Raw genomic sequence first — 12,344 nt, forward strand, 5'->3', positions numbered from 1 at the left:
ATCCTGGCCAGTTGCTGATATTTCCAAATGTCATTAACTACAGCAAAAACCCTAAGGCAAGCCGTATGCTGCAGACTTTGTATGCTTTTATATTTTTATCCTTTTAACTTTGAGAAGATGGGCTAAGTCACAGAATATAAAACTCATTAGGAAATATGAGCCTTGCACCAAATTTGGGAGCATAAATTAAAGGTCTTGAATTATAAGCCAACGAAAATTAAAATTTCTAAAACTCTTTAAAAATGAAAGGAAAATAATTGGAAAACACTGAGTGGAGGGTAGTTTGTCATGCATGTGTTATGAATAAAAGATTTGCTGCAGTAGATTATTTAATCAATATTTTAATGATTGGCAATTGTTATAATATTTAAGCAGTCTTGTAAATGTCTCTACTTATTAAGGCACAACCATTTGAAACCCTAGTAAACCCTTTTCTGTTTTGAGTTTTAAGGTTTTGCTTTTCTACTCTTCAGGGAAGAATACAGAATCGTTTCTACAAATATTTAACATATTGAGGGAAATAGCAATAGTAAACATAAATGCTAGCAGCATATAAAATAGGTGGTATCATTAGTTTGAATTTCAATCTTGCAAGATAAGTAGAACTTCACTGACTTCTCAAAAGAGCAATCAGTAAAATGCTTGCTGTGCTATTTGATGCTTTAAGAACATTATCATGGAAATCTCTCTGGTTTTATGCACAGTGACTATAGTAAAATTTTACTTCATCTTCCATGGGCTACGTGAGCATGTGCGCTCTGTCTCTTTTCTTCTTTTAAACATGGGAAATCAAAAGAAAGAGAAAAAAGAAATTAAATGCTTTTGCTTCAGACTTGTTATGTTGAAAAGTGCCACATGAGGGAGTGCTGGGACCTCAGATAGAACAAAATTAAAACCCACCTAATGCGTTCCAGGAATGCTCAGCATATTAGCAAATTCTTATTAAACTGTCAAAAAAAAAAAAAAGTTTTAAAAGAAATTTCTGCCCCTGGATGCAATTAGAGGATACCACACAGGATTCAATGGGCCATAAAACCATTAAATCTAAACACTTTCTTTTTGAGCCTAAAAAGCCAGAACATTCCAAAGTTTTGGGATTCAGCTAGGACTTGACCACCTATTAAGATGCAGGTGGAACAGATTGCAGAGGAACACAAAGAGCCATACAGACCCCAAAGAACTGAGTTAGGGTATAGGTGAGAGCTTTAGTTGTTGAATATTCTGGATTTTCTGAGATTAAGTGATCAACCTTAACGTTGAATGAAAGAACATTCAACAGGAAACATCATTTCCTTTGCTCCAAACCCAAATGATGTATTTTTGAAAGCTTTGTTGATTTAAATATTTATGTATTGTACTAGGTAACAGGGTAGATATACATTTCAGCACACCTACTAAGAAATTATCCCCATTATTCTCAATTTTATATAATCCCAGCAAATCACTGAACTTGCTTTAAAGGAAACTTCTACTCTTTCTGAAGTGGAGTGCCTTTTATTCACCAGGTGTGATGTTTAGACTTTACATACTTTTGGTCATTCCTCACAATAGATCTGCAAAGTCATTATCATTCTCATTTGACAGTGGAGGAGAAGAAAGCTCTCGACCAAGGTCTAGTGCCAGTCACTGGTGGAATAAGGTTCAAACCTAGATCTGTGTCACTCTAATGTCTGACCTCGTTATTTGTCTTTGCCCATTATTTTATCCACTTTTAGTAAGAAACAAAAGTAGGGAGGAACAAAGAAGAAAGAATTCAGTAAAGCTTTGTTCAGGTTATATTAGCTAAACATTGTGTCACTGTAGAAAAAAAAAAAAAACAGTTCACACTTTTTGTAGCTTTAGTTTAGCCAATTTCAGCTCAACTTTATGTTTCGGACCTGCTTTTCCAACAATCAAAAGCCAGTGGCATGCTCTTCCTGTGTACGCACACACATGCACACACACTCACACACATCACATATACATGCACATACACATATGCACATAGTAAAAGATTATGGGCCTCCTTTATCTATATACATACATACTGTATTATGTATTTATAAAATGTGTTTCATAAAAATGGTGGATTGAGTGTTGAAATCACTTTGCAATGAGACAAACTTCATTAATCTAAGACAACTATTACAAAATTAGGATCTAGCTATTTTAAAGACCAGCATCAAATGGTAGAATTTCTAGGATTATTGTACCAAAATTAAAGCTATTGAGTAGTTTTCTTGAGAGCATGAGATTGATTTTTCCTCTGAATTATTAGTATGCCTGATAACATCAAAATGTGACAGTGAGAAGTCAAAGACTGGCATTGTGTATTCCAACACTGAGGTTGTTAAACTGTGGGAAGTTGATTGAAGTTGTTGTGTACAAACTTGACATTAAAAACCATCTCACTGCGGTGTGGTCTCCAAGCAATCTGCCATTTATGCCACGGCCTGAAAACTCAATAAAATAACAGAATAATAACCCAGGAATATTACAGTAGAGCTAATGTTTTAGTCTATTGCAGAGTTCTTTCCCAGAGATAAAGAGGAAGCAAGGAAGAGAAGGACAAGATGTCTCTGGGACTAATTGTTCCTTGCAAACATTTCCATATAGTAAAAAAGAGGTCTAGAGGTATAATGGCAGTGTGATCACTCAAGATTATACTGCTCCAGATTCAGACAATGGACTGTCATGAAAGCACTGGAAAAATTGTCTGATTTCCTGGCCTTTCTTGGCAGTGTTTAAGTTGGTTAAGTTCTCTAAATCATAAATTAAGATTTGTTTGACCCCTTCTAAGTATTTTGAGCATAATTTTAGTGGAAGTTTTGTTCTCTTAGACCACTGACTTCAAAACTTAATTTTTCTGGGTAATCTCAGTTGTAATTTTAGACATCCATACAACAATGTTCATTGTGTCTTTAACAAACCTGTATAATGATATAATGATAGTTCTTGAGTGAAGAAAGGCGGACATATGCAATGGACTTTATGGTGCACAGTTATGCAAACACTTCAGCATGTCAGACCCTGAGTGTAGAACCGCACAACTGCTTGGTACGTTGTCACTGCATATTTTCCCCATTATATAATGACTTCCTGTGCAGATGACAAAATGCATTTTCTCAACAAAATTATTTTCAGCACAGCTGTTTTGGTGACTAAGTTTTACAGGAGCTTTTTAATCAAATGCATCTAAAAAAAAAATACTTTAGGTCTTTTGAATATATTACCCATTTTCTTTCTCCTCCTTCCCCCCTTTCCTTTAAAACCACAATTTTGGAAACTCAACTCTCCTTTCCCATAAAAGGGAGCTATTTTCAAAGAAATCATTTAGACCCAAAGTAGCACATTGCTTAATTTTTCTGCTCAAATCTGGGCATATGATTTGTCCCACATGTATTAATGTTCCAAATATTAAACATTTGCTCCCTTTGATAACTAACATTTTATATTTTTCTCTGCTGTGGTGGTGGTGGTGGTAGCTGTGGATAAGCATCGTTCTTGAATGCGTGATAATTCCTTTCCTAGTCAAGCTGAGAATGATAAACTTTAGTTTTACTTGATGACAAACATCTTTATTCTGTGTAAGATTGTTGGATCTGACATTAAACATTTGGAAACTATTTCATCATTAATAACTCATGCCGTCTCAGCTTTGAGTAATCTTTCTCTTTTTCTTCATCTACTGCCATTTTATTTTATTTTATTTTATTTTTTTCTTCATTTATTGTCTCTTCTAATCTGAACTCTAGGAAGCTGGACGAATCCAGGATAAGAAAGCTGATAAAAGACATCTGATGATGATTAAGTGTGCAGAGGCTGTTACTGTAATGCAGGTTAATGCCCTGATTTTAAAGCTAGTTAGATTTGAATGCATGAGCAAATGTGGCAAATGTACCCGTGCCCCTCTCCAGAGGGGTACAACAAAGAAGAAAGACAGATTCATCAGCAGGGCTTGGCTGGCAATTGGCAAGACATTCGACAGCCACTATCCACCCTACCACCATTGCTAAGTCTCTTCTTTCAGTTTTCTATAAGGTTCTATATTTGCTCAGGCCATCAAGCGTATCCCATTAACTTGGATGAGTCCTTGTGAAAGAAAATATCTACCTCACTGTATTTAAAAGTATGGTCCATGGAACAACAGCATCAGCATCACTCAGTAGCTTTTAAGAAATACAGAATTTCAGGTCCCACTACAGGGTCAGACTCTGAATTTTGTCAATATCCCCACATGATTCCTACGCACATCAAAGCTTGAGAAGCATGGGACAGAGCCTGGGATGACTGTTCCTGATGGTTCCCAGCCAAAGGCATAGTTTAAATCCTCAAAGACTGTAGCATGAGTATCATTTCCTTCTAAGGTCTTCTGAGAGCCAGCTGATTTCAGATGATTGCCCAAAGTGGGCAGGAAGTAAGAAGCAGACTGCAGATAAATGAGAGAGATGTGTTCAGAGTAGTCTTCAATTAAAGACTTGGGACAAGTAGGCTTAGTATCCAGGACCCTAAAAATTTGTAAGCACACAATACTTTTCCTGTCTTTGCCACTCCATATCCAGATTACCTGGATCAAAAATAAGTGTTTTCATTAAGTCTTGATGTAAAAAGACACTCTGCCAAACTCCAGAAGCACAATTGCATTTCTCAGCTCTAGGAAGGATATTGCCAACTCATACAATTTTGCAAAGCTATTTACCTGTTCTAACCCATTTAAATCACTGTACATTGGAATTTAGGATTTGTATCAACCCCAGAGGTAGCTGCATTCATTTCTGATATGTGTTGGTGTAACCTCAGTAGTCGAATACAGGTTCCATGGTGTAGGAAATTTAGCTAACCGTCTATTGAATGGCAGGTTGGGAGGAAAAACCACACTTACCTTATGCCTGGTTATTGCAGACCTTTGTAGCATTTCCCCACCCTTGGGCATGTGACTTAACTCCAATAAGAAGCTTTATTGTGGATGGATCTGAGAGTAACATATATTCTGAAACAGAAAGCACTAACATTTTCCATTTGCCCACAGCCCATTTTTGATGGGGTATAAGGTAGGAGTGGTAGTAAAAAATGATATTGATCTCTTTTATTTCCATATTATTTTATGTATGGTTATATTGCAAATTGAAGAGTAGAGAAACAAAAAAATATACTGAGAATTTAAGCATTTTTCTTCTAGGTATTTTTGGTTGACGGCTGGACTATGTAAATGCTGAAAGACTTACTCTGTAGTTCCCTCCCTGGAAATCCATAAATAGGTAGAGTGTGGGGGGTGAGGGAAGTCATGCTTTTGTTGCACCTGTTGGATTATGTGCTATTATCTTATCCCTGGCTCTCCAAAGGAATGTATACCCTGGGGATGCAGAAGTTATCTTAGAAATTCTTTCTCTATGTAGATCCTTGCAGAAAGTTTTCTGGTCTGGAGAAGATTCATCTCTCCTTTAAGAGTATTTTTTTCTAAAAGTAGTGAACATTTGACACTATATTTGCAAGGGAAAAGAAATGGGTTTTTTTGAGCATCAAGGACATTGCCAAGGAAAGCTGAGCGTGAAGAAAATTAATTAACAATGATGTTAAGAAACCCAGGTTCTTGGCAGAAGTATGAAAATTTAAAAAGCTACCTAGGACTTCTTTTTTCAAATAGCTTTAGGCATTCTCTCATCTTTATGATTGCATGGCTTCAGGGTATACACAGAAAATGTTCACAGACCTTGTCTCAAGGACTTTTCTGTAATGCTATGAAGTGGGCAGGGACAGGATAGCTCTGGTTATAGGCATTTTGCAGATAAAGTATGCTTCATGGATGGCATGGCGGGGACTGTAGCCCAGGCCTTCTGACTCTCAATCCATTATTCCGTTTCATTCTGAGATACAAATATTTTCTTCCAGGTCATATATATGGCTTTATCTTAGATGTTTCAATGCCTCAGACCTTACCGGTGTCTCTTTTAGTGATAGTGATAGTGTGTGTGTGTGTGTGTGTGTGTGTGTGTGTGTGTGTGTGTGTGTGTGTGTGTGTGTGTGTCATATGCCTTTTCCTTATAGCAATGGCATAATGTGTTACTATTACCTCCAAGTAAAGAAGAGAAAGGAATATAAAATACCTGGACAAAGTCTGAATATGTATAGAGCATGACAGGTTTAGGGTGTCTATCATTGAAGATATGTCTTAGGGATAATAAAAGAAGGTATGAGTGAAAGTTAAGAAGTACTGGGATATCACATGGGACCAATGTTTACATGATGGTGTTGGCTCTTGGATGTGTCATCTCTAGGATGTGCTGACTATTAGAAAATTCAAGACTTTTTTTTTTCCCTTAGATCAACATTAGGGACCTTTATCATGGGCAAGAGCCAAGCCTTGCCCCTAAAGAACTTTTAACAAAGTCTGACCATGCTAGGCATTTATAACATTTTAAAGCTTACAACTTTTTTTTTGTCCCCAAAAGAATGGTGTGAGCTAGAAGGGTTTATCTTTCTCTCTCAGGCAAAGGTGATATTTGAAATATTTAGCAATGAGTACAGCAAACGACTTCGGCCAATTAGAAGAGATGTTCAGATGCTGGTTTCTAGTGCTCTCAGAGAGTTGGATGTCTCCAGCTCTGCCAGGTGTTGATGTTGAAGGTGCTGGATTGTGGAAAAGTCTGGGGGTTCCTTGGAGAAGGAAGGAAATGATGATATGTGAAAGCACATTGGCATATTGAAGGGACTCGTAAGCGGGACATATTTACTTCAAAACCATGGTTATTTACCAATTAGAATGAAGGTATTTCAATATTTTAATAAATATAAATGTCATACTGGTATATGCCAACTTAATCTTAGATCTGTCTTTAGAAGAACAGGAAATTTTTTTATTGTCTCTCCAAACAATCCTTGTAAAATCCCAGGCTCCCTTAGTCAATCCTAGCATAACAGCAATTAATTGTAAGTGAATTAGGATCACAGATATCAGTAATATTTGTTCTGGGGAGCATGAGTCTTCTAAGATATGCTCCTCTCTTTCTCCTGAGAGTAATGTCTTAGCCTCAAGTGATAATACATCAGCACAGACTGTGATATTCCCCCAACATCCAGGAGACTCTCTTGGAATAATTCATTAAGTCACTAGATATTTATGGAATGCCTACTACTGGAAAGAGTGACAACTTAGAATTTCGGGACTCAGATTCAAAATTTTAGCTCCATGTGATTTAATAATTGAAAAGTAAACATTGTGCACCAGTAACTCTGGGAGCTATTTGTAACAGAACAGGTAGACTCAGGGACTAGATGACATAGGGTAAAATATTTGTGAGTGCTGACATCTCCTGCAAGTTAGATGGTTTGGGTGGAGCAAATATTCTATATGCATTGTTTTGTGGCCTTTTGACAAACTGTGAGGGATGTCTGTAGATATTTCTTGTGAATTCGAGGAGATCTTCTTGTGGATTTGATGCTCCTGTTTGCAGAGCTTCTTCTAGCGTACATGATGCCTTTGTCTTAACTACAAAAAGACACCCTGTCATCTGAATGGTCCTCTTTGCAGGACCCCTTTGGACAGCCACTCTGGGCACCTGTAGTATGTGGCAGATCTTCCCACCTGATTCCCAGATTCCATGCCTTCCCAGAGCTGCACAGGCACATAGCAAACCTACTCTCTTAGGTGTCAAGGCCCTGAAATATTGATGGAGTACCTTCATCTATTCTTGGTACCAGGGAATCTTTTAGGCATCTGGAATTCTAGAAAGATCATTGCCTTGGGAGAATAGTCAGACATGCTATGTTCTCATTCCACCTTGCTGCTTATTTCTGTATGATCTCAGCTGGGTAATATACTCTTTAGGACGTAATTCCTTTCTGGTAAATTAACGGTCTGAGTATTCTGACCCAAGCAATCAATATCCCTTGATGTTTCCTGCAAACAGCATTGGATGACCTAGAGTTATTTTCCATATTTACAGATCTTAATGAAAATCATATAATGATCCAGATGTTAATATGTGTCATTTCTTAATAAAGTGTGGTTTATTGGACAATATTTTGTAAGTCATAAGTCCCTATTCTTGGCACTAGGAAGTCTTTTAGGCATCTGGAATTGTACAAAGAATTCTAGACAGAAATTCTCAAAGGATTTTTTGGGGGTGCTGATTAGTGACCCGTAGACATGGTGATCCCCAGTTCAGATCTTCTGTATCTGGCCAATGACCTGGAGGGCATAGGAAAAGTAACATTTCTCAAAAACAATCTGTTTTATCACCATTTGAGCTTAGAGTTTTATTATCAAATGATTACACTCCTTTTAAATGTCAAAGTGTGATCCAGCTCTGCACTGGCAGCTTCAGCATCGTCTGGGAGCTGGTCATTCTTGGGCCCCATCTTAGATCTACTGAATCAAACTCTGTGGGTGAGATCCAGAAATCTGTGTTTTCACAAGCCCTCCAGGAGGTGCGGTTGTCTGCTAAAGTTTGAGAAGCATGGAAGTTTTTTACCTTCTCAGTGTAGCTTTATAAACAGCAGCTCATTTGATTCTCATCATTATTTTATGAGTGTCACTCAGACGACTGTGGTTACTCTCAGTCCATACATGCTGGGTACTCAGATGAGTCAAATGAGCAGGAGTCATATAGTCAGTTTTAGAATTTTACAAAATTTATAATTTTTAATTTATAATTATATTATAATTAATGATATTAGTATATTATTATTTTAATTTAATTGTAATTTATGATTTTCTCTTGGCATGTTCTATATATGGCATACCAACATTGTATCAGTTTCTCCTTCACGAAAGCTAACTCCAATTTTACTACTTATTTTTGGTGAAAGCCTATCACCCATGCTCTTTCAAGTATCATCCAAGACTATCGGTTAGATGATTTTATCTAATTTTTCATTTATTTGGTTGTTTCTTGCTAGCTTTCTTGAAAGGTTGTGAGTAACTTTTACCTTGCTCAAAAGGATGTGAGTCTACTTGGGATAGTAGCATACACATTTTATAAATATTTAAAAGACAGCATATATGGTAGAATACACCTTTAGCAAAACTTAAAAAATAAAATTTAAGGGCCGACCCTGTGGCTCACTTGGGAGAGTGTGGCGCTGGGAGCGCAGCGGCGCTCCGGCCGCGGGTTCGGATCCTATATAAGGATGGCTGGTGCGCTCACTGGCTGAGCGCGGTGCGGATGACACCAAGCCAAGGGTTGCGATCCCCTTACCGGTCACAAAAAATAAAATAAAATAAAATAAAATTTAAAACATTAGAAAGGCAGAAAACTCTTTCAGAATTCTCCCACCTATCATTAGCATTTATTTCATTTAGATTCATGTACCAATAAATACATTTGTACAAATGTGGAATCATGTTATACATGATGTTTTGTAGACTTCTTCCCTTCATGTATCTATATATCTTGAACATTTTTCTGTGTCTGTAAATATTCTTTCATGATTGTAATGAGGTTCTCCAGAGAAGCAGAAGCAATTGGATAGATCGATCTCCCTATCTAGAAAGATATAGATAAAGGTATAGATATAAAGATATATAAAAATAGATATAGAAAAATATAGATATAGATATATAGATCCATACACTTATATATCTATATCTATATTTATATCATCTATCCACAGGTAGAAATTTATGTTGAGGAATTGGCTCATAGAATTGTGGAGGCTGGTAAGCCCCAAATTTGAAGGGCAGCAAGCAGGCTAGAGAGCCAGGGAAGACTTGATATTGCAGCTGCAATGCAAGGCAGTCTGCTGGCAGAATTCCTTCTTCCTCTTCCTCTTCCTTGGGGGAGGTCCGTCTTTTCTTTAATGCCTTCAAGTGACTGAATGAGGTCCATCCACATCACGGAGGGTAATCTGGCTTTACTCAGCATCTACTGATTTAAGTGTTAATTTCCTCTGAAAAACACATTGACAGCAACATCCAGATGTGCTTCGACTAAATATCTGGGCCGCATGTTCTAGCCAAATTGACACATAAAATTAACCATCACAATAATATTACCTTTAATGGGTATGTACCATTCATTTTATATATGAACTATAGTTTAAACAATCCCCAAAGGCTGGACATTAGGATCGTTCCAACCTTTTCACCCTTATATGTAGCACATCTTTAGCTATTTGACCCACTTTTTTCTTCAGAAGCAATGTACAGGGTATGGAAACGAATGCATATTTCTAAGTTTTTAAAGATTTGACTTCATATTGCCAAACTGCCCTTGTAGATGTCTTTACCCCTTGAACTACAACCTGAAGGCTTGAGAGGGGGAGAAATGCTACACCTGCCTCGATTGTCCCCTTTCTTTCTCAGCCTGCAGATCCCTGGGAACTGGCATGATGCTGAGTTCCTGGGCCACCTCCTCAATTGAAGAAGTGGCAGAGGCTGGTCCCGAGGCGCTTCGGTGGATGCAGCTGTACATCTACAAGGACCGTGAAGTCACCCGGCAACTAGTGCAGCGGGCTGAGCAGAGGGGTTACAAGGCCATATTTGTGACAGTGGACACCCCTTACCTGGGCAACCGCTTTGATGATGTGCGTAACAGATTCAAGCTGCCACCACAACTCAGGTAACCGTGATCATCATGTGGCCCTGAGCTGCTTTGCTAATTCTCTTTGCTCTTTGTGAGGCAGCTCCAAAGGATTTCTTCAATTTCCAGGTGGGTGCCCTGGGGAATTAAATTTTCACAAAACATCAGTCTCAGAGTATGGTTTGAAAGGGATCTTGTCTAGGAATGATAGGGTTTGGGTTCTACAAGTAGTGTCATTGCTAAATATCTAGGTAATTTTCAGCAAGTCATACCCCTTTTGTAGTTATCACTTATTTAAGCTATAAAGCAGAGACAGGAATTGCCCAAATACTTGTAAAAGTCAAATACATTTATATACAGAATGAATAAAGGGCTTTGGGAAAGATGAATTGTGATACAGATGAAAGATACTTAATTTAGCCTTGGCAACAGTTTGTTATTTTGATCCCGGTACTCTATCTCTTTGTTGAAATCAAAGAGCCACCTTTACATTTTATTTTTAATTGCATTTGGAAAAACTACCCTTCTAAAAGGTTTAAAATCTAAAAGAGCCAAAATCAAATCAGTATTCCATGTGAGAATGAGATTTTTGGAAGCCAGAAATTTCATATATATTCTAGTCAGAGTAGGGAGTATCTCAACTACCACATGAGTCCATATACAGTTGTGTGTAAGTGTAATTGTCATATAGCTCTGCTGTGTGTACACCTAAGTGAGTATAAACCGTCGTGCATAAATCCTTGCTGCTCAGCCATGTGTTAATTAGCTGTGTGACGTCACCTCCCTGATACTTCCAGGCAGGTTTAAGATATTATTTTTGTGTGTGGTGTATGTAGTGGGCCAATGACAGACAAAAAAGTGCTCTCCCTGTCAGACCTGTCAATAAAGCTGCTTCACATATCCCCGACAGAGTTACCCAAACATCTCGTCTTTGAAGAGAATAAAACCAAAAACAGAGGCTCCTGACACAGTCCTCCTCCTTGCCAAATACATCAGAAAGCAAATGACTTCAAGTTTCCCTGATACAAAACCTATGTTTACATTATTCTTCTATTCTGACTGCCTTATTTTTTTTTAGGCTTTCTAAAATAATTAGTTTTCCACTATCTAGGCTTCTTACAGGAAACATTCCTCATTATTTCCCACTGGCCATTTGAAAAGGAATTTCCTATTCTTTTTCCTCCTCCTCATTATATTACTACTACTTACAACAACAATAATAAATAATACAGCGGGGTTTTGTTTTGTTTTGTTTTTTGCAACTTAAGAGACACTTTCTCGCTCTGGCTAGCACAATGTATTTCCCAGAGGTGTCTGCGTAGATCGGGGAGATGACACAGTTGTGAATTCTTGCTGGTCACTCTTGTTCCTTCGGTGTCGGGGCCACTTGGTGAGTGGCAGGAAGGTTGATGTGCTTTCCCCCCTCTTCCTTTGCTCCTGGGCTCCTGCCCAGATGACGTGAAAGGCCAGGAAACAAAGACCCTTTTCAGCTGTCAGTGTGCATAGGAGTGTCTGTGGCTCCCCAGCTTGTCACATCTCTGGTCTGAAGATGATCAAATAATGAGCAACACATCCAGGTTATGGGGAACTTGGGAAACACCCCAATCTGGGTGCACCCCAGTCCACCCATCGTGTCCCCCCACAGCATGTGTGGGTGTTGTTTTTCCTAGTGGACTTCAGGGCAGGCCAGCACCTTCTGTCAGCTCCTCAGCGGCTCCATTCAGCTCTTGAAGGCAGAGCACACTAATGGAAGGTCCAGGCTTCCGCTCAAGGCCACATACACCCCAAAAGCTCATCTGTTATAGTCTGATATGAAATCGGTTTCTTTCCGCAACTGACCTGACT

General features: G+C 38.2%; 1 protein-coding gene across 1 annotated transcript in view; it reads left to right on the forward strand.

The window, feature by feature from the left end:
- Positions 1–12,344, forward strand: part of HAO1 (hydroxyacid oxidase 1) — a 52,238-nt gene that overhangs the window by 11,740 nt on the left and 28,154 nt on the right. The window contains exon 3 of the mRNA XM_063078587.1: positions 10,283–10,538. Coding sequence (XP_062934657.1) covers positions 10,283–10,538 — 256 coding nt within the window. The remainder of the gene's footprint in view (positions 1–10,282; positions 10,539–12,344) is intronic.

Source organism: Cynocephalus volans, chromosome 1 (assembly GCF_027409185.1).
Source record: "Cynocephalus volans isolate mCynVol1 chromosome 1, mCynVol1.pri, whole genome shotgun sequence".
Lineage (NCBI taxonomy): Eukaryota > Metazoa > Chordata > Mammalia > Dermoptera > Cynocephalidae > Cynocephalus > Cynocephalus volans.